We start from the raw sequence: 24,363 nt of genomic DNA on the forward strand, positions 1-24,363 counted from the left end.
CCCCATTACACGGCACTAGGGATTCGAACCGCTGAACTTCTGACCTTTCAATCAACAAGCTTAGCGTCTTAATCACTGAGCCACTGTGCCTCGAAAAGAAAAGAATGGGCCAGAGGTGGGTTTCAGCAGGTTCTGACCAGTTCTGAAGAACCGGTAGTAGAAATTTTGAGTAATTTAGAGAACCGGTAGTCAAAATTCTGACTATTCTCTGTTCTCTGCTTCCCAATTCCCAGCTGATTGGGAGGAAATGGGGATTTTGCAGTAACCTTCCCCTGGATTGGGGAGGGAATGGAGATTTTACAGTATCCTTCCCCTGGACTGGGGAGGGAATGGAGATTTTACAGTATCCTTCTCCTGCCACGCCCATCAAGCCATGCCACACCCACCAAGCCATGCCCACAGAACCGGTAGTAAAAAAAAATTGAAACCCACCACTGGAATGGGCTGCATTAAATTAAAGAATGGGTGAGAGAGATGAAAAAGATGAAGGGGCTTTTTAACTTTATTTGTGTTCTGTGCTAATTTGCTTGTTGTAATCACACTGTGTGCTTGTGCGTCGGGTGGTGTGGAAATTTCTGCTGTCTGGAGAAGTGTACGTGATGCGCCGTCATTCTGGGGCAACGTTTTGGAACCATGTTCATGCATGTGGTTTGTATTTTCTCACTTCTACTCTTTTTTAAAAAAAACTATTTCATGAAAACCAATGATGTTACTTCAAAACAGGGTTGAGTCACACTGAAAGTGGATTGGGTAACCTAAAACCTTTATTTAGCCCTTACAGTGGGCTCCAGAAGTATCTGTTCAGCACACCACAGATATTTTGTGGTAAGGTGCCATTTTAATAAGGGTAACATTTTAAAACTTAAAATTTAAAGCATACGTATTACATTCGTTAATATCATTTTCCAAAGCTGAGAATATAGTATCTCATTTTGTTACATTTTAATTAGTTGTGAGATCATATAAGACACAGAATAAAATGCTTTAAAAAGGTATTGGAGGAGATTTGCCAGAAATTGTGAGTTTGTGCAGCCAATTAGTATCGAAAAGAGCCAGCAAACATTTTGAACCATTTAATACTCTCTCCAGCTGACCAATAATAGCCAGTGAGTCATCTTTGAACAATTGCAGGATCTTAAATAATAAGAGATCCTTTGCCCCCACTTGACAATAGATTGGAATGAAAACAAATAACATTCATGTTTTTAGTTCTTGTCTAAATTTATCTGGTTGGGTATAAGAAAAATCTGAACAGTTGCTATTGGGAGAACCTACTTGTTGCAAAGCCACCATTCCTCCTGTTTTTACTTAAAATTCATTGTGAAGCTGGCCTTTTGCAACCAGATACTTTTCACAATCACTGTTCATTGTTGCTGTGTTGACAAAATGGGAGAATGCTGCCAGGGTTGATCCAGGCTTTGATGGCTAGCAGACTACTCCTGGATGCACAATAGCTCAGAAAAAGAAAGGTATTAAATTGGCAAGTGTTCTTTCTCTGCATTTTCTTTTTTTTTGTACTCCAAAGTGCCAGGCTATGTGAGTTCCAGTCACTCTGGAGACAAATTCTAATATGAAATTGTATGGGTAAATGGAAAAGAGAATGTTATATAATTTTGAACTTCTGAAGCTGGGAGGTAGGGCATGAGTCAGCCTTTCAAAGTATTGCAAAAGAAAACACTTCACAACTAAAGCAATAATAAATTGGCTCAGGTCTTATTCTCTACCACCATTTTATTATTGCAGAGTTGTAGTTGTTCTTAAACTCCTGTAGATGAGCCCTAATTATCAGTGTCAGTTGAGAGACCAGATAAGAGCATCCAAAGTTATTTTACTCGCCCTTAGTTGAGATATATCGATATATCAGGGATGGCTAACCTTTTCCGGATTGAGTGCCCAAAGTGCATGAGCATGCCCCTGAACCCCCAAAATGCATGCATGCGTGCCTCCCTGCATGCACCCCCCTGCCCCCATGCATGCATGTCCTGCCCCCCTGTGCATGCGCAGCAGAGACCCGATGACCAGCTGGCCAGTGGGAGACACGTGTGCATGTGCAGCGGAACTGGACTGGGGCAACGGCTCGTGTGCCATCAGAGAGGGCACTCATCCACCTCTAGCATGCGTACCATAGGTCCACCATCACGGCAATATATGATAAACCCTTTGGCATTGTGATGTCATCTGCAAAGACAGTTGCCAATGGGCTCTTTCCTTACTCTACCCATTGCTTATGAGAAAAACCTTGTCTTTGAGACTTTCCAGAAGCCTACAGGGTAGCAGCCTGCCAGAGCTCAGGGGAAAAGGTGAGGGGGCTGCTGCCGAGAAGGCACATTGTCTAGATCGTGCTAGGGAAGGGATCTGGAGGGTCACCCAATTTCAGAGTTCCAAGGAACACCCCCAATGAAATAAAACTCTGAGGCTTAAGGTTCCTCCAAGTTCCAATTTATTAGAGATGTCATGTTGGCACAGCTGGGAAAACCCGAAACTGAAAGCTTCCAGGTTTTCCACACCCAGTTGACAGTTCACAGCCCTGCCCCACACCCACAATTTTATCACATTGTCCAATCAACTCTTCACACTCAATTGGATACAGTCTTCAGGCAGTCTACATCAGACACAGGCAAAAGGCCTTGAATACGGAATGTTATTATGACTAACTTTCTACCGCTCCAACAACACCCCCCTCCCAACTTTCCCAGCTAAAATATGTGGCAGTTAAGAAGCAAAAAGAAAATTGCCTTCCAAAACTGACACCCACATTATGTGGCCTGATGACACCAGGGCAGCATTTATCCTCCAAGAGTAGCCATACTGCAGATAACTTGGCCCTGTGCAACAAAAACTCCAAGTTACTTTACAAGAGGAAGACTCACACTTTGATGACATTTGGCATGGAACTGTTTGCCAAAGTGCATGTGCTATATAAAGATAAAACCCATAATATAAAATTGCACCATGTTGATGGCGAGATGAATTTGTATTGTGAGTAGACTTTTAATTATTGGCTTGTGCCTGTTAAGAAGGCAGAAATTAAAGCCGTGGGTTTTCAGATACCAGGGATTTTCAGACTTTTTCCAAGCCATGAAGAGAGAGGTCAAGCTGTAGTGATAAAAAAATTGGCTGTGTTGAGTAATTTTTTTACATTTTGCCCTTAGTCTCTTATGGAACCCCATAAAATTCTCACAGAATTTAGGATTCCACGGAATTCTGTTTAAAAAGCCCATTTCTATGCAATATATAAAATAGGTAAGGATTGTGACCTAGAAATATCTTTGGACTTAAGTGTAAGAGCTCTAGTTATAAATTTTGCAGTCATCTACTCTTGGATAGTATGTTCCATGTCAAATATCTTGACATGTATATTTCAAATCCATATGGTTAATATGTTCTCAATCTAACAATACATAATCCAGGCAAAGCTGTAAAAAACATAAAACTATAAAGTATTTTAAGAGCTCCTTAGAGTCTGCACATCACCTTTTTGCAAAGTAATTAAAATGTGAAATTATCACAAATCCTTTTTAATTATGCATGCATCTCTTGTTGATAAAGAAATTTGAAATGCATCATAACATGATTCTGTTTTCCTCAGTTGACTAATACAATTTTAACTGAGTACAAATTAGAACATATCTTGCTATAGGTACGTGCTCTTTCATAATTCTATATGAAGTAGAGAAGTGAAGAAGGCCATCAGTGAACGAACGATACAGATATTTACCTGCCCTTCTGCTTTTAGATGATTGGAACATTTTGTGTTCTGCAGTTTTTTGAACAAAACTAGCATAAAATCATTGTTATATTGTGGCCATTCTTGGACAATACATTTGTTCAATTAGGTTGAAATATGATATAATCAAGGAAAATGTCTCAGAAAAACATGTATTTATTTTTTAGATTTTTATCCTGCCTGTCAAGGCTGACTCATAAGACATCTCTATTTTCAATTTGACAACAGAAAAGAGGAAGGGAGAAGGGGAAGGCTTGGAATGTATTGGGAGCTGGGAAGGAGGTGAGGAAGTTTTGTGAGCCATTTGCTGCCTGAAAAAATCTTAACACTTCGAGGCCATGCGATGGGAACCGTCTGTAGGCACTGTTTTTCCAAAATAAAAGGAACATGTTAGATTGGTGGACAATTGGGCAGTGGGTGGGCCACATGGGGAAATAGGGGAAATTAACTATGCTGTTTTTTGTGCAAAAACCTCAGAGCTAGCTTCGCTTCTTCTGTGCCTGTATGGATCTATCAGTAAAGTTATATACTCTAGGTAAAATCATGATTTTTCTGCATATGCTAATGGGACAGTTGACATTCCCTTTATTACTTTATGAGTAACTCAAAGTTGAGAACATATATAATATTACTTTCAACCCCCTCCTCCAATGTAAATACTGTAACTACCATCTTGACATTTTTGTCTATGTTCTGTGGACACCTCTAATTCAAAATCTCTAGATTACTGATGGCAGCTTTTCATACACCATGAAAATGCAACCATGGCCTCTGATGTCTGTGTGTTTTATATCTCTTCTTTCCATCTATAGATGTATATATCCATCTATAGATGTATATATCATAAAAGCATCTTTTGACAATCTTTCTAATCGCTCCTGTGATTTTGCTTTCCTTTGCATTTGCCTGATCCATCATTTCATTATTTCAACAGTCATTCTCAAGTATGGTCAGTCCTTGTTTAGTGATTGTATCAATTAGTGATGGTTCATAGTTACGACAGTGATGGAAAAGTAACTCTGCGACCAATCCTCACATTTACAACCTTCATCAGCAAAAAACAAAACTGAAGTAAGTTCATAGGCACAGTCATGGTTGCACTTAGCAGCTGCTTTGCTTAATGACTTGACTTGTTGGTCCCAATTGTGCTTGCTAAACAATGACTACTTGTACCTTTTCTCTCAGAGATTTTGTTGTTGTTGAAAATTAAACCTGAAATTAAACCTGAATGCATGCAGCTCAGAGGGTTATTGCTAAGCAGTAGCTTTCATATTTAAAATAATAACCTTGAAAATGGTTAAGATCCAAAGTTCCATGTAACTTCTCTTGAATTCTTATTCTCTCTCCTTCCCTCCCTCCCTCCCTCCCTCTCTCTCTCTCTCACACACACACACGGTATAATATTAAGAGAACGGAACTGAAATAAAAATATAACAAAAAGAGGAAATGTTCCATAAATTGAAAGTGAAGGAGAAATGTTTAGCCATAACACATAACGTAAGAGATAATATTGATTGTGAAAAAGAAGGTGATGCCCATTCCTCAGATTGTTCCAATTCAAATTAGGCAGGCAGAATTAGAGATTTTTTTAAAAAGCATTGCCTAGATTTGTATTACTTTTCATAGTGCCAGGAATTTCTGCAAGTTTGAAACTATTGGTTTATACTGTCTCTAATTATCCAAATAATCAAAATTAGCCTGTTTTGGACTGTTGGATTTGTTAGTGTTCATCTCTGGAGATGGAAACTTAGGTCTGTTGTTTGCATGTTGTAGCAGTTTAAGAGAACGAAATACATCACAGCATATCAACACTTCTTTATTTGGTTGCTTGGAAACAGATTTTCTTGATAATCTAGTTTGTATTTGTTTACATATCTGATTTATAACAACTATTCCAGGTTATCTAATAGTAAGATGGCATTCTGTCACTGAAAAATTCAAACTCAATGGCGGAATACGAAATGGATTGCAAATAGTTTCTTGAAAATTGTTACTTTTCAAATGATTATTATTGCTGAATGACCGTAGTTGCTGAAGCTATATCATTAAATAATTTATGGCAATGGTGATTCTTTGTTAGAAAAAGTAAACAGTCGTAATTGTTCTCAGATTTAGGATTTTCCAGATGCCTTGAGATTAAACTCCCAAATTTCAAGTTAAGTGTCTCAACATATTTGTGGATTAGCGGCAAGGGGAAAGCTAACTTCAAATCTGTCCTGCCTTAATGTAGTTGAAGAGGACCTTAACAAATAAATCTAATCCAGATGTCACATTTATGAGTCACTAAATCATATTTAAAAAGATTCTGTTTTTTTTTACCCCTCTCCTCTGAGAATTTCTCAGTTTGCCATGATATTCACAAGAAGAGATGGTGATGTAGTTCTGCTCAAAGGCAATGGAGTTGAAAAAAATATATTGCTTATTCATTCAGTGTAGTCAAAAGACTTTTCTATCTCTAAAGTTAGAAGAAAGGATATTAGGCTGTTATCAGTCAATACTAAAAAGTTCAGCTTGTTTAATATTTAAAAAATGCTGTGTGGTGCTTGTTCAATTCTTTCAATTTTTAATAATAGGGGATTGCTTCTTTTAAAAAAAAATTACCCAGCACTTTAAAGAGCGAAGATCAATGCATTGGCATGCCAATTTAATAGTTAATCAGGAATAGGTTCTCTAGCAGTCATTCTGATTTGTGTAGATGAGACCGTGCCATTCAAGAATTGAATTGTGTTTATGTTAATGCAAACAAAATTGTAGATTGATTGATTTTTGTTTTCAGTCCACTGGTGTTGTTAGGTTTGGGCACGCTGCCTCCTACTAGAGATTTGATGCCCAGACAGGGTACTAAAGAGACTTGGCACCACATTGAAATGTATTGGTACTGCATGATCTCTGAAGTGCCTGGGAACCATAAAGACTTCAAGGTCAAGGGTATTCTCTAAAAAGAGAATAAACTTTTATCTCCTGAGAGATAAGGCGGACTGAAATGAGTTAAGGAGACAGACAATTTCAACTGAAATATAGAATTGCTGAGCTGCAGTTTGAAGCATGAATTAACTTCTGAAAATTGGTAATGAATGACAATTCCACTTATATCCTGCTGCAGAGGTCAAATATTTACATTTAGGGAAACTCACCTCCATCTGTAATGAACAGTTATTCAGTTAGTCCTCAACTTACGACCACAATTGAGCCCCAGATTTTCGTTGCCAAGTGAGACATTTGGTAAGTGAGTTTTTCCCCATTTTACGACCTTTCTTGCCACAGATGATGAGTGAATTACTGCAGTTGGTATGTTAGTGGCACGATTGTTAAATGAATCTGGCTTCCTCATTGATTTTGCTTGTGAGAAAATCACAAAAGGCGATCATGTGACCTCGGGACACTGCAACTATCATAAATATGAGACAATTGCCAAGCGTCAGAATTTTGATCATGCGAGCATGGGGATGCTGCCACGGTCGTAAGTTTGAAAAACAAGTCATAAGTCACTTTTTCCAGACCGTTACTTTGAACGGTCACTGAATGAACTGTTGTAAGTTGAGGACTACCTGTTTTGTCTCCTTTCCAATGGTTAATTAAATGACATGCAGGGATATAGACAGTTCCAAGAAGAGCTTTATTCTAATCTAATTTTACTACTCTAAAAGTAAGCTTTTATGAGAAACTGTGGAAAATATGCGGTTTAGTTTTAAAGACTGGCATCGTTTGTTTTTCTATATACCGTATATACTCGAGTATAAGCCGAGTTTTTCAGCACGTTTTTTGTGCTGAAACGTCCTAAACTTATACTCGGGTCTATCTGACTTATACTCGAGGTTTTTTTTTAAGCCTCGGCTTATACTCGAGTATATCGGCTTATACTCGAGTTTTTCTTCTTTTTCACATTTGCGGACGGAAGCCCTGCGGTGCAGTGAGAGGCGGGCGGGGCCGCCAGCCTTCTCAGCTGAGGAGGAGGCTTTCCCCAACCGGTAGGTGCCTCATTTCCCACCCTCGGCTTATACTCGAGTCCCCAGTTTACCCCAGTTTTTGGGGTAAAATTGGGGACCTCGGCTTATACTCGGATCGGCTTATATTCGAGTATATACGGTAATTCTGCAAATACTGTACACAGCACTGCTGTCGTTGATTAGTGTGAAAGTTCTGTTTTGCAATCCTGTGTTTTTCACAGCACCCTGCACAATATGGATTGGTTTATGCACAATTTCTTTGTCCAGTACAAATAGTTGAGCATTTCATTTTTGTTGCTAGCACAAAGGTGTCTTTTTGATGCATGTGTTCCACGCACGCTACACATACCAAGATTTTGCTTTCGCTGCTTTTTTCTGCTGCCACTGCTTTTAGTTTTGGCTAGGGTTTACCCATTTAAAAATAAGAATGAAAAATGCATTGACACTGATGCTTAACACAGCACTATTGATTTATTAGCAGCGGTGTTTATTTTATTTTTTATTTTTCTGGCACAGTGTGCTTGCTGGTTGAAATCCTCCTTTACTGTAGCTTGGTTCAAAAGAAAAACCTGTTTGAAGCAATCTTTTACAGTTGGTTAAAGTTGACCTGTTTTGTGTTATAAAGATTTCTTTTTCTCACCAGGTACCACAGTGAGGTATATGGTGGCTCAATGGCTAAGACGCTGAGCTTGTTGATCGAAAGGTCGGCAGTTCAGCGGTTCGAATCCCTAGTGCTGCATAATGGGATGAGCTCCCATTCCTTGTCCCAGCTTCTGCCAACCTAGCAGTTCAAAAGCACGTAAAAAATGCAAGTAGAAAAATAGGGACCACCTTTGGTGGGAAGGTAACTGCATTCCATGCGCTTTTGGTGTTTATTCATGCTGGCCATATGACCACTGAGAAGTCTTCGGACAGCGCTGGCTCTTTGGCTTTGAAACGGAGATGAGCACTGCCCCCTAGAGTCGGGAACGACTAGCACATATGTGCGAGGGGAATCTTTACCCTTTCTTTACCACACACTGGATTGGAATTTGATCTTTCACAAAAATGTGCCTTAGCACAAGAGTAAATCTGTTCAAATTTATTTATTTTCATTGCAGCCACAATTGCACAATTAGAGCCACTTGATGTAAGAGAATAGGAGTTGAAAATATATGGTGTATTGCAAACATAAGAAATATAGCTAGTCCTCGACTTATGACCACAATTGAACCCAAAATTTCTGTTGCTTAAGTGAGACATTTGTTAAGTAAGTTTTGCCCCATTTTACAACCTTCTTTTATTATTTATTATTATTATTATTTATTAAATTTTTATACCGCCCTTCTCCCGAAGGACTCAGGGCGGTGTACAGCCAAAGATAAAACACAATACATATACAATTAAAACCAACAATTAAAACCTAGCAAATTACAAAAGGCTGATAATTAAAAGTTTAAATTTAAAATTATAAAAGAATTTAAAAAACCCAATAAAAACCCCAGTTTAAGATTAAAACTATTAAAACCATTATGCCAGTCCCGCTTGAATAAATAAATATGTTTTTAGCTCACGACGGAAGTTCTTGCCGCAGTTATTAAGTGAATCACTGCAGTTGATAAGTTAGTAACCCGGTTGTTAAGTGAATCTGGCTTCCCCATTGACTTTGCATATCAGAAGGTCGCAAAAGGTGATCACATGACCCTGGGACACAGCAACTGTCATAAATATGAACCAGTTGCCAAGCACCTAAATTTTGATCATATCCTGGGGATGCTGCAAAAGTTGTAATTGTGAAAACTGTCATAAGTCACTTTTTTCAGTGCCGTTGTAACTTCAAAGAGTCACTAAATGTACTTTTGTAAGTCAAGGACTACCTGTAAATGTTTAAAGTGAATGATGGAACCAGGTTGGGCAACAAATAAGCCAGGACGTAGTGTTAAGATCCCAAAGTTTCAGGTTTGATAAACTATGGATTTTCCAGATTTCCAAGTTTCACAGTTAAAATTTAATAATAACCATCACGATTCACTTCTCATTGTACTGGTAAAAGGAAGAAGTCTGCACTATGCAGGAATGGAATTCTATGTGTAAGGCCTGTGAGCTGGGTTCTTGAAACGATATTGTGTGTTCAGAACGATTCTGGCTGATGGAATTTGGAATCCTAGTAAATCACAATAGCAATAGCATTTAGGCTTATATACTGGCCCATTGTACTTTACCACGCTCTCTGGGCAGTTTACAATATAGAAGCATTATTTGCATATTGCCCCCAAAATATATGCATCAACTATATTAATTTGATATAATGAAGGGAACAATAGGACAGGAACGGTAGGCACTTTTGTGTTCTTATGCACGCTCTTAGGAATGGGGTGAGGTCAATAGTAGACAGTTTTTGGTTGAAGATTTTGGGATTTTGATCTCAGAAGAATGAAAGGCTGAGACAACCTTGAGCCTTCGTCAGGATCGAACTCCAGACTTTGGGCAGCATTTGCCTGCAATATTGCACTTTAACCACTGTGTAAACTACTGTAAACTGTAAACACTGTGTAAACAACTGTAAAGTAAATCTAACAACAGAAATGTCTGAATTGTCCTCACATGGAGAATACTTGAGGGAGGGTGGGGTGGGGGTTGCCATTAAAAAGACTTCTTGACACACATTTCAGTTTATATTGCCTCTGTAATATATTTCTTTGTGTGGTTGACTTGGGTGGGTTTTAATAATAGATTTGTCTGGAAAACATGCAGTAAATGTAAGTTTCAAGTCCCATTTGTTTTTCTACATGTGAAAGCAGTTCAAAGCAGAGAAGCTTGGGGATTTTTTGATTTGTCTCCAGTCAAGACCAATTGACTTCATGAACTGCGCCTCACTCAATTATGCCTCTCCCAATTTGGACTGGCAGCTTTTCCAGTTCTCGGAGGCCAAGCTCTTGGGAATTGAGCTGCAAATGCCAGAAGTGTTTTATACCATTGGTCTTTACAGAGAACTCGAGCAGACAAGGCCATGTTCAAGCAGCACTGGTTTATTGGAAGCAGATTGTTGCTCTTTGGCACTGCAGTCTGTGATTGGTGTACAATTTGAAGATATGGGCAGAAGGCTAATGGAAACACGAATGAGAGTTTTGTGAAGAAATCAGAAGTCAGTAAACGATCTTTTCTATCGTTTTTCCATTTCCACAGCAGTGTCGACAACTCCATGCTGCTCCTTTGCTTAGTCTGTTTTATACTTGGCCTCTTTGGGTTTTACTCTCGCCTCCTTGGACTTTTCACTCATCTTTACCTGTTTCCAGGTTCTTGCAAGGATGAGAAATTTGACTCTGTGGAGTAATGAAACCTGATCCTGGTGTAATGATACAACTGCAGTTGAACAGAGATTCCCCTATTGGTTTATTGGTTTATTGGTTTTGCTGGTTTCATTTTTTTGCTTTTTCAGATAAAGATAAAGGTAAAGGTTCCCCTCGCACATACGTGCTAATCGTTGCCGACTCTAGGGGGCAGTGCTCATTTCTGTTTCAAAGCCAAAGAGCCAGCGCTGTCCGAAGACGTCTCCGTGGTCATGTGGCCGGCATGACTCAATGCCAAAAGCACACGGAACGCTGTTACCTTCCCACCAAAGGTGGTCCCTATTTTTTCTACTTGCATTTTTACATGCTTTTGAAACTGCTAGGTTGGCAGAAGCTGGGACAAGAGACGGGAGCTCACCCCGTTACACGGCAGCACTAGGGATTTGAACCGCTGAACTGCCGACCTTCCGATCGACAAGCTCAACATCCTAGCCCCTGAGCTACCGCGTCCCTTTTTCAGATATATGAGATAAATTTGAGTTACTGCAATTGTATCCTACATAGGACCGCCCTTGAAGAGCATCCGGTAGCTTCAACTGGTGTAGAACGCAACTGGACAAGTAGTAAATGGTGCTGTTTACTTGACACATTTAACACCATGATTCCATGAACTACATTAGTTGCCAGCGTGCTTCTAAGATGGGATTTAAGGTGCTGGCTGCCACCTTTAAAGCTCTTCATGTTTTGGGAGCCATTTATCTAAGGAACTATCTTTTCCCAGTTGTTTCTGCCTCTCCAATCACATCTGGCAGGATGGGCATGCGCCATTTCCGTTGGCCAGGGTGTGACAGTGGGGCCCAGGAGACTTGCCTTTTCTGCCATTTCACTTGCCCTACAGAACATCCTCTCTCCAGACAGGAGGATGGCTTGAAGCCTGCTGGCCTTTCATAAGGCCCTAAAGTCCTGGTTATATGCTTGTAGCTCCAAGTGTGTGAAGAGTCCCATTTTCTGGTGGGTTGACAACCAAGGACTGTAACATCCTCCTTGACCGCTGTGTGCATTTTAATTCTTATATAGTGATTATTATGATGGAAATCTGTTTTAATTTATTTTAAGGTTGTTCGTTGCCCAGAATCACTTGCTGAAATGAACAGCCACAGGTATTGAATGAATGAATGAATGGAAATAAATGAATGAATGAAAATGAATGAATGATGAAAATAAATGAATGAAAGAAAGAAAGAAAAAAAATGAATGAATGAATGAATGAATGAATGAATGAATGAATGAATAAATAAATAAACAAATAAATGCATTTGAACTTGGAAGGGGCCAACTCCTTCTCCCATTGCAAACAGAACCCAAATATGGTACTCTATTCTCCTTCATACCAATTTTTTAAACCAAAGTTTTAATATTTCTCTAAGGCATGTTTTCATAGCCTTCCCTAATGTGTCATTCTGCTAGCTAAATGGGACCATAAATTCTATGCTGCAAAAATCTGGGACACCATTAGGTGACAGCAAAAAGATACAGACTTCTATAATTTTTTTTTTATATCTAATGATCGCTTGGATTTTTATAGCTCAGATCTGCCAGCCTAAATAGAGATTTATCAGAAGACTCTCAGAAAATAAAAAGTTAGTTGCAGGGATGTGTTACAACAAACATTTTACATACACAAAAGCTAGGAGTCTTATTTTCGAGATCTGTTTACTATGGTAAGAGCAGTAATAGTAGTGCTGGTGCTAGTAGTAGTAGTAGTAGTAGTAGTAGTAGTATTGATAATAGAAATTGGCCAGTAAATCACAGTTCTTCAGACACTCACATTTGGCTTGACCTGGCAGAATACTTTCAGACATGAGTTTTGGGGTCCTCAGTGCTCTCTGAGCTTGGTTGTTTTCTTGCAGATATTTCATTACCCTAGTTTGTCTATTGAACTCCCCTCTATCGAGACATGATTGCAGGTAAGTGTGAAGCCTTAAACTCAATATTTGACAATGGTACAAAGAAGACAGAACTTTTCTAGTTGTCTCTGATACAGAATTTAAACGCTAGACATTTTCTTTCCTTCCTTTTGAGTTAACAAAAACCTGGCTGGTCCCTTGACAGCCTTATGAGGCAGCTGAGAGTGTTTACGTAATAGTTCTCTCTAATTTAGGAATCACTGGTTCCACTGTGCTGGTCTCAGCCCGAACTATAATATCAAATCAATTTCCTTAACAAATCATGATAGTGTCATTTTAGTAACTATGGTGATGGAAAAATTAACACAGTAGCAGACGAGTAAACGACATTATTTGAACATTTCCATACATGGGAGTTTGTCCTACCACTCTTCCCAAATTCACTTCACAGTTTCTGCAATGATGTGAACATCTCCAGATGTCCACCATCAACATGATAGCATGCCTTCCATCTTCAACCTTCAATTCATTGATTCGTTTTTTGAGGAAAAGGCATAATGTCTCCTCAAAGTAGCCAGGAACTACTGGGAGAAGCACCATGATGTTGTGGCATCTTGGTTTCTGGGGCAGGAGAAGACTAGATGAGACAGTGCCTCCAACTCCTGCCTCCAACTCTATATTGCAAAATTATTAATGCAATTTTTTCCTGGGGCAACAGCAACTTGCAAAGTTAATTGGTTCAACTTTATAAGACTTGGAAAGCCTCATGCAGGAGCTTTTCCTTAGATGAACAGGAAATTTTGCTTTTCTAATATGTAATAACATCATATGGATATATGTCTTTGCATTTTAGAATAGTGTACGACTTACCATTGCATGGAACAGATATGATTAATTTCTGTAATAAGTTGGGCAGCTTAATATATCTTGATTTTATATGATTTCAGCTTGGTTATCTGGCAATCCGGTGTGAAATTGGATGGGAGAATGACCTTGGGCAATCTGGGAGTGTGTGTGTGTATTTGTGTGTGCTGGGTGGTGTATGTGAAGAGTTGCTGCTTAGGGTAAGATTAGATAAGAGAGGGCATAGCCTGCAGCTGCCTAATGGGCAGAGAACGAAACTCAGAAAGGATCCTCCCTAAATTCCCAGACTGTATAAGAGACAGGCAGGAGATTTGTACTGTCAGATTTGCAAGATTCTATTAAGGAAGCCTTACAATAAAGTAGAATTAGCTCATCTGGTTCTGTTTCTTGCCTGGTCTACTTGGGAAGACTGATGCTAGATTGGTAAGAAGAGTTTTTGTAAAGTAAATTAACTTAACTGAAATTGCTTCATTGGCAGAGTATCTGTGAAGAGAATACTAAAATTGGATGCTGACTGAAAAGGCAAGGAGGATTGCAGGAAAATTTTCCCTTTTGCCCAAAAAACAGTAAAGGTAAAGATCCCTATCCAGTCATGCCTTAGCCCAGGGGATGGTGGTCATCACTGCTTCTTAGCTGAGCGAGCCAGCATTGTCCGAAGACATTTCCGTTGTCATGTGGTCAGCATGACTATACATTGAGGTGCACGGAATGATGGTACCTCTTTATCTTCTTACATATAACAATAACAATAGCACTTACACTTATACAGCGCTTCACAGTGCTTTGCAGCAGTCTCTGAGGAGTTTATAAAGTCAGCATATTATCCTCAACAATCTGGGTCTTCATTTTACCAACTTCGGAAAGATGAAAGGCAAGATAAAACTTTGAGCCAGCCAGGATCGAACTGCAGCAGTGGGCAGAGTTAGCCTGCAATACTACATTCTAACCACTGCTGTGCCACCACCATACTTTTAAACTGCTAGATGAGCTAGTGCTGGGGCAAGTAACGAGAGCTTACCCCATCATGTGGCACTTGGGTCTTGAACCCAGGTTGTCAGCCTTCCATCTGACAAGCTCACCCATATTTTTATGGGTGCTGAGCCATCGCACCCATAAAAATATCTATTGAATGAAGAATAGAATTATACAGGGAATCGAAAATGTCTTGCTTTCTTAAAATATATTTTCTTAAAAAATATATTTTTCAAAATATATTAAATAAATAGCCCTCCCCAAATGATTTAATAAGAATGATAAAGCATAAGTAAAAAATTATTTATTTATTTTATTTATTTAATCAAATTTATATACCGCCCTATCTCCCGAGGGACTCAGGGCAGTTAACAGCCACGTAAAATATACATAAATACATAAATACAAGTTAAAACCCCAATTAAAAAACTTATTACATACGGCCGAATATTAAAACCCCAATAGAATAATAAAAACCCCATTAAAACCAAATTAAAAATTTAAAATCTTAGTCCAGTCCTGCGCAAATGAAAAGATGTGTCTTAAGCTCGCGGCGAAAGGTTCGAAGGTTAGGAAGTTGACGAAGTCCTGGGGGAAGTTCGTTCCAGAGGGCGGGAGCCCCCACAGAAAAGGCCCTTCCCCTGGACGTCGCCAGCCGGCACTGCCTGGTTGACGGCACACTGAGGAGTCCCTCCCTGTGAGAGCGAACGGGTCGGTGGGAGGCAATCGGTGGCAGTAGACCGAAAATAATAGCAGGAGAGTGATATAGTTTAAAAAATGCCATGTAAAAGTTTAGCAAAGCAAATGAAAAACTTGGTAACTACCTGTTGAAAAACCAAAACCAAATAATTTTTTTGGGCTGCTGTTGGAAGAATAGAAAAGCTGATGCCAGACCCAATTTTCCCTCGTCTCTCATAGCATTTGCAGGTATCCCATCAGATTTCATTTCCACAAGATTGAAATGAAAAGTGGAAGTAGAGCTTAATACAGTCCATGGGACAAACATTTGGAACTTCAAGTAGGGATAAAATTATTGAAGTATTGTACCTACAATTCCCAACCCAGAACACCATCATGACAGGAAGTATCTTTAGTTCTGTTGAAAATGGTTGAATACCTAAGGAAATTAGAAAGACCGAAACCCCTTCTCTGTTCATGCATAGTTCATCATCAGGATGAAGACATGAGACCTGAAGTCAAATTGAAATTAAATTTATCTGAGAGGAGGGTCCAGTTCTACACCATCTCCTTTCTCAAGACTATGCACAAGGTTATTTATTGAATAAACATTTATTTATTTATTCCTATTTTACCTTCTGCGTATAGATGTTTATAGCCTTGATGATAGTTATTGCAAATTCCTAGATTCCTTGAGAAGAATCTAGCCCATTGATGGCGAATCTTTTCGGCATCAAGTGCCGAAAAGGGAGTGCGTGCGTGCACGCCTGGGCCGCAACCTGGAAGAGGAGCTGCCTAGGGTGCATGTGCGTGCCCAAAAATGAACTTCCGGTTTCAGCCAGCTACTCTTCCCGGTTTCTGGCACACATGCGCACGCGACGATCAGCTGGCCAGCACACATGCTCACACAGGAAAATGGAAGACCAGCAAGAAGATCTTCTAGTTTTCGGCACTTCCGCATGCAAAAAGACCAGCTGATTATTACGTGCGCATACATGCCAGAAACCCGGAAGAGGAACGGGTGACACCGCGTGTGCCAGGTGACATGGCTCCTCGTGCCACTTCGGGCACACGTGCCACAGGTTCGCCACATACCTGCAGCTTTGATGGTTATGGTTTACCAACAAGTAACACAGTCTCCTGGGTGTGTTTGCTGACAACTTCTTGGGAGCTAAAGAAGATAAGATATTTCATGAGAAAGAAAAGCTCTTATTGGCATCTGAGAATACTTTGCTGGTGATATTCTTGTTCTTCATTACAGCTGAGTAGAATTTGATTAAAAAATAATACCAATCACTAATGTTCTGTTGACACCTATGCCCAGCCATCTACTCATAAACTATTATAGGTTGTTTTATATTACAGCAACACATTCATTTTGTTCCTCCTTAAATGACTGGTGGCCCTTCTATAGAACACAAGTGGCTGTTTAATTTACAAACCACCCAAAAGACAGATGTCTTCCGAGCAGTTAGAAAACAAGGGATATTAATATCACCAAGTAAAAAAGTGATAGTAATTTCCTTCCTATGCCTTTTATACAGTGTGTTAGGTGCAAAATGGTGTGGTGGCTGTATAATCAGAAACTCTATATTGGCCTATCTACTTAGACAAATGTCCTAAGATGCTCCAAAAGTTGGAATCTCATCCCTATCTCTCTGTCCTTATGCATTTGTTTGAAAAGTCCACATGTACCTATGTAAGTTATTTGAGTTGTTAAAGAGAAGCAAACAGTGCATGAAACACACTTGCTTGGTAATTTTCCACAGGTTAGTGTCTAACCACAGGTTTACAGACCTTGTGAAAGTGTTGAAGATACCTTTATAGAAGAAGGGTGGGAATTGCAAATTAATTTGTGAAGACTCAAACATATGCATCCTGTTTATATTTTAATGCATTTCATTCTGGCAGTAAATTTCTCTAGTGCAACCCCGAACCCTTTCCTTTGCCTGTTTTCTGCCCCGCACCCCGCCAGCTCCATGGCCTTAGGGCAGCAAGCATTGCCATATTTAAATCATGCATAATGTGTAATGGTTTCTAAGGAAGCTTAATGTATTTGTATCCTGAAACTTCCTTGGTAAAGGTGTTGTGCTGCCTAGTTACAAGCTTGATCTTAACCTTGCCGAATAGCAGTGTGTGTGTGTATAAATGTATATCCTTGTCCAGAGTTTGCAACTTCAGGAGTGATAGGGGACGTTGCTAGCAATCTCTTTCACGAGACCAGCAGGCATACTGTGAAGAACTGCATTTACATTTCAGGAACAATGTCACTTTCAATAATCTTTTTTTTCCTTAAAATTAGCTTAAACTAATTTGTGATCGCCCCCCCTCCCTTACTCCTTTCTGCTGTTAATGCACCTCTTTCTCTTCCTTGGAGACTTTTGCTCATGGTTTTTTCATACGCCATTAGCTTTTATTAACATTAGTAGATATAGCTCGGCCTGCAGAGCTTTCAGCTGCTATGAAATCTGCACTAACCAAGGATATTAATCATGATTCTGATTGTCTCTGTCTTTTGGTCTCACTTGAGTGTCACTGCCTTCCAGCCTTTCTCTCTTCCTATTCTTCGTCCTTTAAGAGTTCTAAAGATATCCCTGACTGTCTTTCTCAGTTGTCTCAGTCAGCAATATTTTCTTGGCTGTCATCAGATAGTCCAAAGTACTAATGACAAAACAGTGTTTTTGACTGCTGCTGAAGTCAGCTATACCCTCATACAAGATCTGAGCAAATTTGTGCATAACATTCTTTGCAAGCACAAACCGCAATTGTGGTAGGCTCTATGGATGGGATGAATATCCTGGATTTTTCCGAGTATTGGGTTGTGTGTGAATGTGGCTTCCACGCGTCTCTCCGAAATGGGTATCTCTAGGTGTATTCAGACTTCTGCTGTGATAGGTCTTCTGGAAGTTGCCATGCCAACGCATCTGGGAGTGCTAGATTTGGGGAAACTAGACCAAGTTGTAGTCTCGTTGCCTATAAATTAAGATGCAGTGGATGTAAGTTCAAATCCATTATAACCCTTGTACGGCAGCTATTTCTGTCTAAACTAACCAGAAAAGTATTGATGTTATGAAGTATGCATATGAGTATGTATTCGTGTGTGTGTTTGTGTAAATGTATTCTCAGTTTGAGCAGGGTTCAGATAAAAAGTACTATCTGTACTTTAACTCAGGCTTTATGTCATCAAAGGTCATTTGGTTCGCCATCTGGTTTCCATAGTACACAACTTGACTAGCATTGAAGATGTTACCTAGTTTGCAAGAAATGTCTGCAAGAAAACAACCAAGCTGAGAGAGCACCAAGGACCCCACAACTGATTATATTTCTGAATCCATACTGCAAAGCTTGAAGACATTCAGAATCTCTCCTCTCCTTACTCCACTTTTCTCTGAAGAAAAAAAGCTGCTTTATCTATTGCAAAAGGAAAGCTTCAAAAGGCACCGAAACGATGTTAAAGGTTTGAATTTAAAATCACTTTAAATCTGCAGTTCCCAAAGTGTGCGCTGTGGCACCCCAGGGTGCCGAGCAAACTCACACGGATGTCACAGTGAATTTTAAATTTTACCCCATGTGAACTACTGGCTTAAGGTAGTACATGGTTTTGGCTGGGGGGGGGGATGCTCTGAAAAAAATTCTTGAGACATTCAGGGCACAGGACAATTAAGACATTGTGAGAACCTCTGCTATATGTGTTTTATTGAAATTATATATTAATAATTTCAATCCATTTTAACGTATCTCTAAATTAAGATAGTGGTTTATAGTATTTGGTAGTGTTATAGATGTGTGCATACATACAAAATGTGCATACTCTCATGCATAAACACACACATACAGAGTTAATCTACATACTTGTTTACTTTTGCTGCCTAATACTTACATCTATATACTGCTCCAATCTAGGGGTAGTGAATTGGGCTACAGAGGCACAGAAATTGTGCTAAATTTAGATTTGCCATGAATTATGGCCACTGGACTATGAAATAGCCTACCAGGATTTGATAGAAACAGCTTTTATTTATCTTTATTCTAAGATTCTTGAATTGCTTTCCATCTTTCACGGTATTGTCTTGGCAGAACCATTGAAAGACAAGCAAACGAAATTAAAATAGTATTAAAATAGCCTATTAAAAGGAGATGCTAAAAGAGGCGTTATACAGAAATATATGAGATGAATGAATCGTGGATAGCTACTTTATATCGCAAGCTGTTTTAGAAGGAAATGCTATTCTCCTGCCTTTTCTTTCATTCTTGTTGCCTGAAATCCATTCTGTTGGTTTAGTATGCCAACTATTTAGATATAACTTGTATTTCTGTTTTGTGTAATGTTTGTAAGCTTTTTTGTACATTACTTCTTTTCCGTGTGTGTGTGTGTGTGTGTGTGTGTGTGTGCGTACGTACCCACATAGACACCCACACTCTCAACATCTTTTCCAAAAGAACTGCAATCACCTTGGAGTTCACTTAGTAGTGGTTATCTTAGCTTCTTCATGTCTTGGTTTTGTATTTTACCGTAGATCTATTGTAGTAGACTGATTAAAACAATTTAAATATTTCTTCAGCAATGCAAACAACATCAAAAATACTGTATTAAAGGTTACTAATCCTTCCTGCTTTCACAGTGACTATTCAGAAGTTTGTGTCATTATTTTCTAAGATATTACCAAAGCAGTAATACCACAGGTCAATCTTGCAATCTAATTCCATTAAGAATTGTTTTCTTAAATAGCTCAGTTATTTCCAAAAAGTTAGCTACTTTATTCTTCAGTAGCTGCATTTGAAGAAATAATTTTCTTACCGTGTTTCCCTGAAAATAAGACCCTGTCTTATATTTTTTTGAACCCTGAAATAAGCGCTTGGCCTTATTTTTGGGGAAGTCTTATTATTTTGGAGTGCATGGAGCAAGACGGGGCTCCTCTTGCCATCTTACCTGATTTCCAACTCTGTCTCCCTAACCCTAACCAGAGGAAATGGCAGGGACCGGCTGTGCATGCGTTTAAATATTTTCAAGAAGGGCTTATTTTCAGGGAGGGGTTTATTTTCAGGGAAACATGGTATATATAAATGTGCATGTCCATCCGTTTGCCATGTAACTCTTGCAGACTAATAAAGGATTAGAATATCAGAAATATGACATAATTCATACAAATGCATTGTACATTTTTACATTACAATACAACCCTAACCCTCTCTCAACAGCATCATGTAGATTTGAATAGAAGCAGGGAAAGAAGGCAAGGCATAGCAAGGGTTGTAGTAATCAGAGAGTAGTTTGGGATAGATGTTAGCATTCCTCAAATCCTGATCACATCACTACAGCAACAAGACAAAAAACCAAATCCACTGTATAACTCACAAGTGTTTGATCCTCAATAATTTTTATGTAAACCTCCTAGAGTCTGTTCAGTAATAAGATGGGCAATGTATAACTTTGATTAACAAAAATAAATAATCTGGATCAGGTCCATGGTGGCCATAAACCCCCACTCTGCTTTCATTCTTCACACCCAAAAATTGAGGTTGAGATCTCTATTATAAAGCTGGAAAACTCTACCAACAATCTAAGCACAGAGTTGAGCTGCTGAAACTTATGGTACAGTTCAGATATAAAGCTTTTGATGTTCTGGAAAAGTTGCCTGTTAGGTCTATTACTATTACTTAACTACTTCCCATATTGCTACCAACAGTAGGGGTTCCCCATTTGACTTGTATGGTGCATAAGTTAAGCTTCTGTAGCATTTCCCAAACAAAAAAGAGAAGTTAAATAGAATTAGCACGACTGTGATGCTCTTTCTATTTGATTATTATCTAGAGAGAAAAGAATGCAATGTTCGGAAAAAGAAAGGAAAAAATTATGAAACTGGTCCTGTCCAGAGTATCATTCTATTATCTTCCTCCTTTAGAAGAAAACGTAGAGGACTAGCTCCATTCCATTATCATAACAATAGAACTGCTGGTTTCACTGCCCAAGGATTGCTTTTGCAAACATAGATGTTGCATAAATCAATATGTTGCTGTATTTATTAAACATACAAGCTCTTCTCTTCTTCTTCTTGTTTTGGCGCCTTATGCAAACACAAGCAGTACCTAGCTAAGCCAGTTGGGATACAATTCCCAGAATATCTAGCAAGCAAAGCCATGCCGAAGAATGAGAATGGAGAAGTCTGTTCTAATCCATTTCAGTGAGCTCTTGCACTATACCTAAGGTGTACTACATATATGGGGATTTCCATTAAAATGCAACAGAAGATCATACAATGCATATGTGAGAATGACATGTGATAACTTGCAACATAATGATTGAGAAGTTGTTTAAATGACTTGCCTTGTACCATTCAGCACTTTGTTAACAAATTATGAAGCTTCTTCCTAAAGCACATAATAATTAATCACTCTGCTCTCTTTTTCCTGCAAGCAAATAGTATTTTTGTTACTGGCTGAATAAACATGGAGATTCAGGCACTAACTTGAAAGGTTTTCTTTAAAGGTCTTTATTTGGCTGCAGCCTGCATTTTTTTTTAAAAGATTGCTGTTGTAACACGGCTTAGGGGAGTCTCAAGTTGAGAAGCCCTTTCTGTTCCTCTGCATTCATAAATCTCTTCCTCCCTCTGGTATTTTAATAGATCTTTATGATTCATTCTCATTATTTTTTTCTCCCTCAGATGCTGATGGACCTCCAGTCAGATGCTTCCTTCTAGACTTCCTACCTTCATTTGTTTGGTAGCAGAATACAAAGTAGTCACCGTGGGAGGACAAGAAAAGCTCTGGGCACTGGACTGCAAGTCAGCGTGATATCTTTTGCTTTTCAATAGTTGGGCAACCATGGAGAATCTGTCCCAGGACATTCTGCTGGAGTGTCAGATTTGTTTCAATTACTACAGCCCACGGAGGAGACCCAAGTTACTGGACTGTAAGCATACTTGTTGCTCTGTTTGCCTTCAGCAGATGAGGACCAGCCAGAAGGACCTGAGGTGTCCATGGTGCCGAGGTATCACTAAACTCCCACCTGGGTTCTCTGTCTCCCAGTTGCCAGATGATCCGGAGGTCGTTGCTGTGATTGCAATACCCCACACTTCAGAGCACACTCCAGTCTTCATCAAACTTCCTAGCAATGGGTGTTACATGTTGCCCTTGCCCATCTCCAAAGAGAGGTCTCTATTGCCTGGAGACATTGGCTGTCGTCTCTTGCCAAGCAGCCAACAGAAGTCTCTCACTGTGGTCACAATCCCAGCCGAGCAACAACCACTGCAGGCTGGGATGCCGCAGGTTACAGGAGACGAGGAGCAAGACCAGAGGGGCATTGTGAAAAGCTCCACCTGGTCAGGGGTTTGCACTGTCATCCTGGTGGCCTGTGTCCTAGTTTTTCTTCTCGGTATTGTCCTCCACAATATGTCATGCATCTCCAAACGTTTCACTGTGATCTCCTGCGGCTGAAAGAAGGCTGCAGCAAGCTCCTCTTGTGAGCTAGATTTAGGGGTTTGGGAGGGTGGTATTGATGGTGACGGGAGGCCAGGAGGTGAAATGCTGTCACATGGACTGAATCATTGATGCCAGGCAAGCTGATTGACAGTCCAGAATCTGCTGTAAAAAGTAGGACAGCAAGACCCGGTGATAAGAGTGTGAGGCATATCTGGTGCTTCTCTGCTGGTGACGATATCAAAGAAGACTGCATGCATACTCACTTAACAAATGATCTGTAATCTATACTGATTTCATCATGTTATGAGATTAAAGATGTCTATTTAGCTGGTTCTACTGTACAGGTCATGGTCTCTCCCTTTCTTTCTCTCTGTCTCTTCAGAGTAGTTGATTTACAAATGAAAATGCTGTATGTTCAAGTAGAATTAAACATTGGAATGAAGACAGTCAGTCTACCCAGTGTTCTCCAGACATAGCAAAAATGTAATTCTCTCTTTATTTCTCAATAGCAGCAGGGAAAAATTATGAAATGTAATCATTTAGGCCATGAGGACTTTTTTTGTATCTTTCAAATTGCACATTCATGAAAAATGGTTTTAAAAATTTGTCTCACAGGTATAGAAAGGGAACATTTTTTTTAAAGTATTGAAAAATCTTCTAGATGTAATATATGTGTATGTTTATGCTCATTCTATTTTCTTCTGTAGTTTAAATGATTTTGTTTGTTTGTTTTTTAAAAAAAATTGAAATGAGACTCTAAGCATAATAGCAATAAAGGAAGCTAGGAAGGATATCTAGATGTCTGGCCAAAATGATTGTCTCTGTGTTCTTCTGTCAAACGCTACTTGAACATGTAAGTTCTCAACATGGTACTTCACATGCATACACTGCGTACATAAGATTCAGAAATAGCAGAGATAGTGTTATCCAAGAGAGAATATGTTTACCAAAATGACAGAATTAATGGTTTTTATTAACGTATCCTTATCCTCCGGAATGCAAGTTGGAGTTACTTTTGGGGACATAATATAATAGCTATATTTGTAGATGCTTATTTATTATTGCAGCTGTGAGATATTGGTGGGCATTATGGCTGTAATGCAAAATAGATAAACCTATATTGTGCTGTCCCTTGTAATGAAAGGCTTTTTTAATGTGATAAATGTTGCCATTACAAAAGTAGATAAGAGGGGGAAATAAGAGCATAGTAGTCAAATGAATGATAATCCAACTGAAGTTAAAACCATGTAGGTCAAGACCCTTCCCTTTTTAAATGTTCATATTGACAAGTATTACCAGGATGAATTGTCTTCTACAGATATTGGACAACTTTGTCCATAATCAGGAAAAGGTTTGTATTCATAGCAGTAAGGAAGGGAAGTCTGAAACTAGTGGCTCCCATAAAAAAAGTTTGGTGGTTATATTGAGGGAAAGCATGAAAATTGTATTGGTGGCAGTTCAGCTGCTGAATCATGCCATCTGGAACCAATGATTGCTGTTTTATCATATGCTCAAAGAAACTCTACTAACTTGTCCAGTTTTTCAGAAAACGTTCATTATCTCAAGATGTTCAAGAAAAG

The 24,363-nt window shown here is 39.1% G+C and overlaps 1 protein-coding gene across 9 annotated transcripts in view; it reads left to right on the top strand.

The window, feature by feature from the left end:
- Positions 1-23,375, top strand: part of RNF152 (ring finger protein 152) — a 44,738-nt gene extending 21,363 nt beyond the window's left edge. For 6 of the 9 annotated variants that reach the window (XM_058176573.1, XM_058176572.1, XM_058176568.1 and 3 more), the window contains one exon: positions 22,027-23,375. In XM_058176573.1, coding sequence (XP_058032556.1) covers positions 22,187-22,798 — 612 coding nt within the window. In that variant the 5' untranslated portion in view covers positions 22,027-22,186 and the 3' untranslated portion in view covers positions 22,799-23,375. Of the gene's footprint in view, positions 1-18,652; positions 18,822-22,026 lie in introns of those variants that run through there. The other 3 variants (XR_009154353.1, XR_009154355.1, XM_058176575.1) reach the window with 2 other exon arrangements.
- Positions 23,376-24,363: the final 988 nt, after the last annotated feature.

This window comes from Ahaetulla prasina, chromosome 3, assembly GCF_028640845.1.
Source record: "Ahaetulla prasina isolate Xishuangbanna chromosome 3, ASM2864084v1, whole genome shotgun sequence".
NCBI classification, from domain to species: Eukaryota; Metazoa; Chordata; class Lepidosauria; order Squamata; family Colubridae; genus Ahaetulla; species Ahaetulla prasina.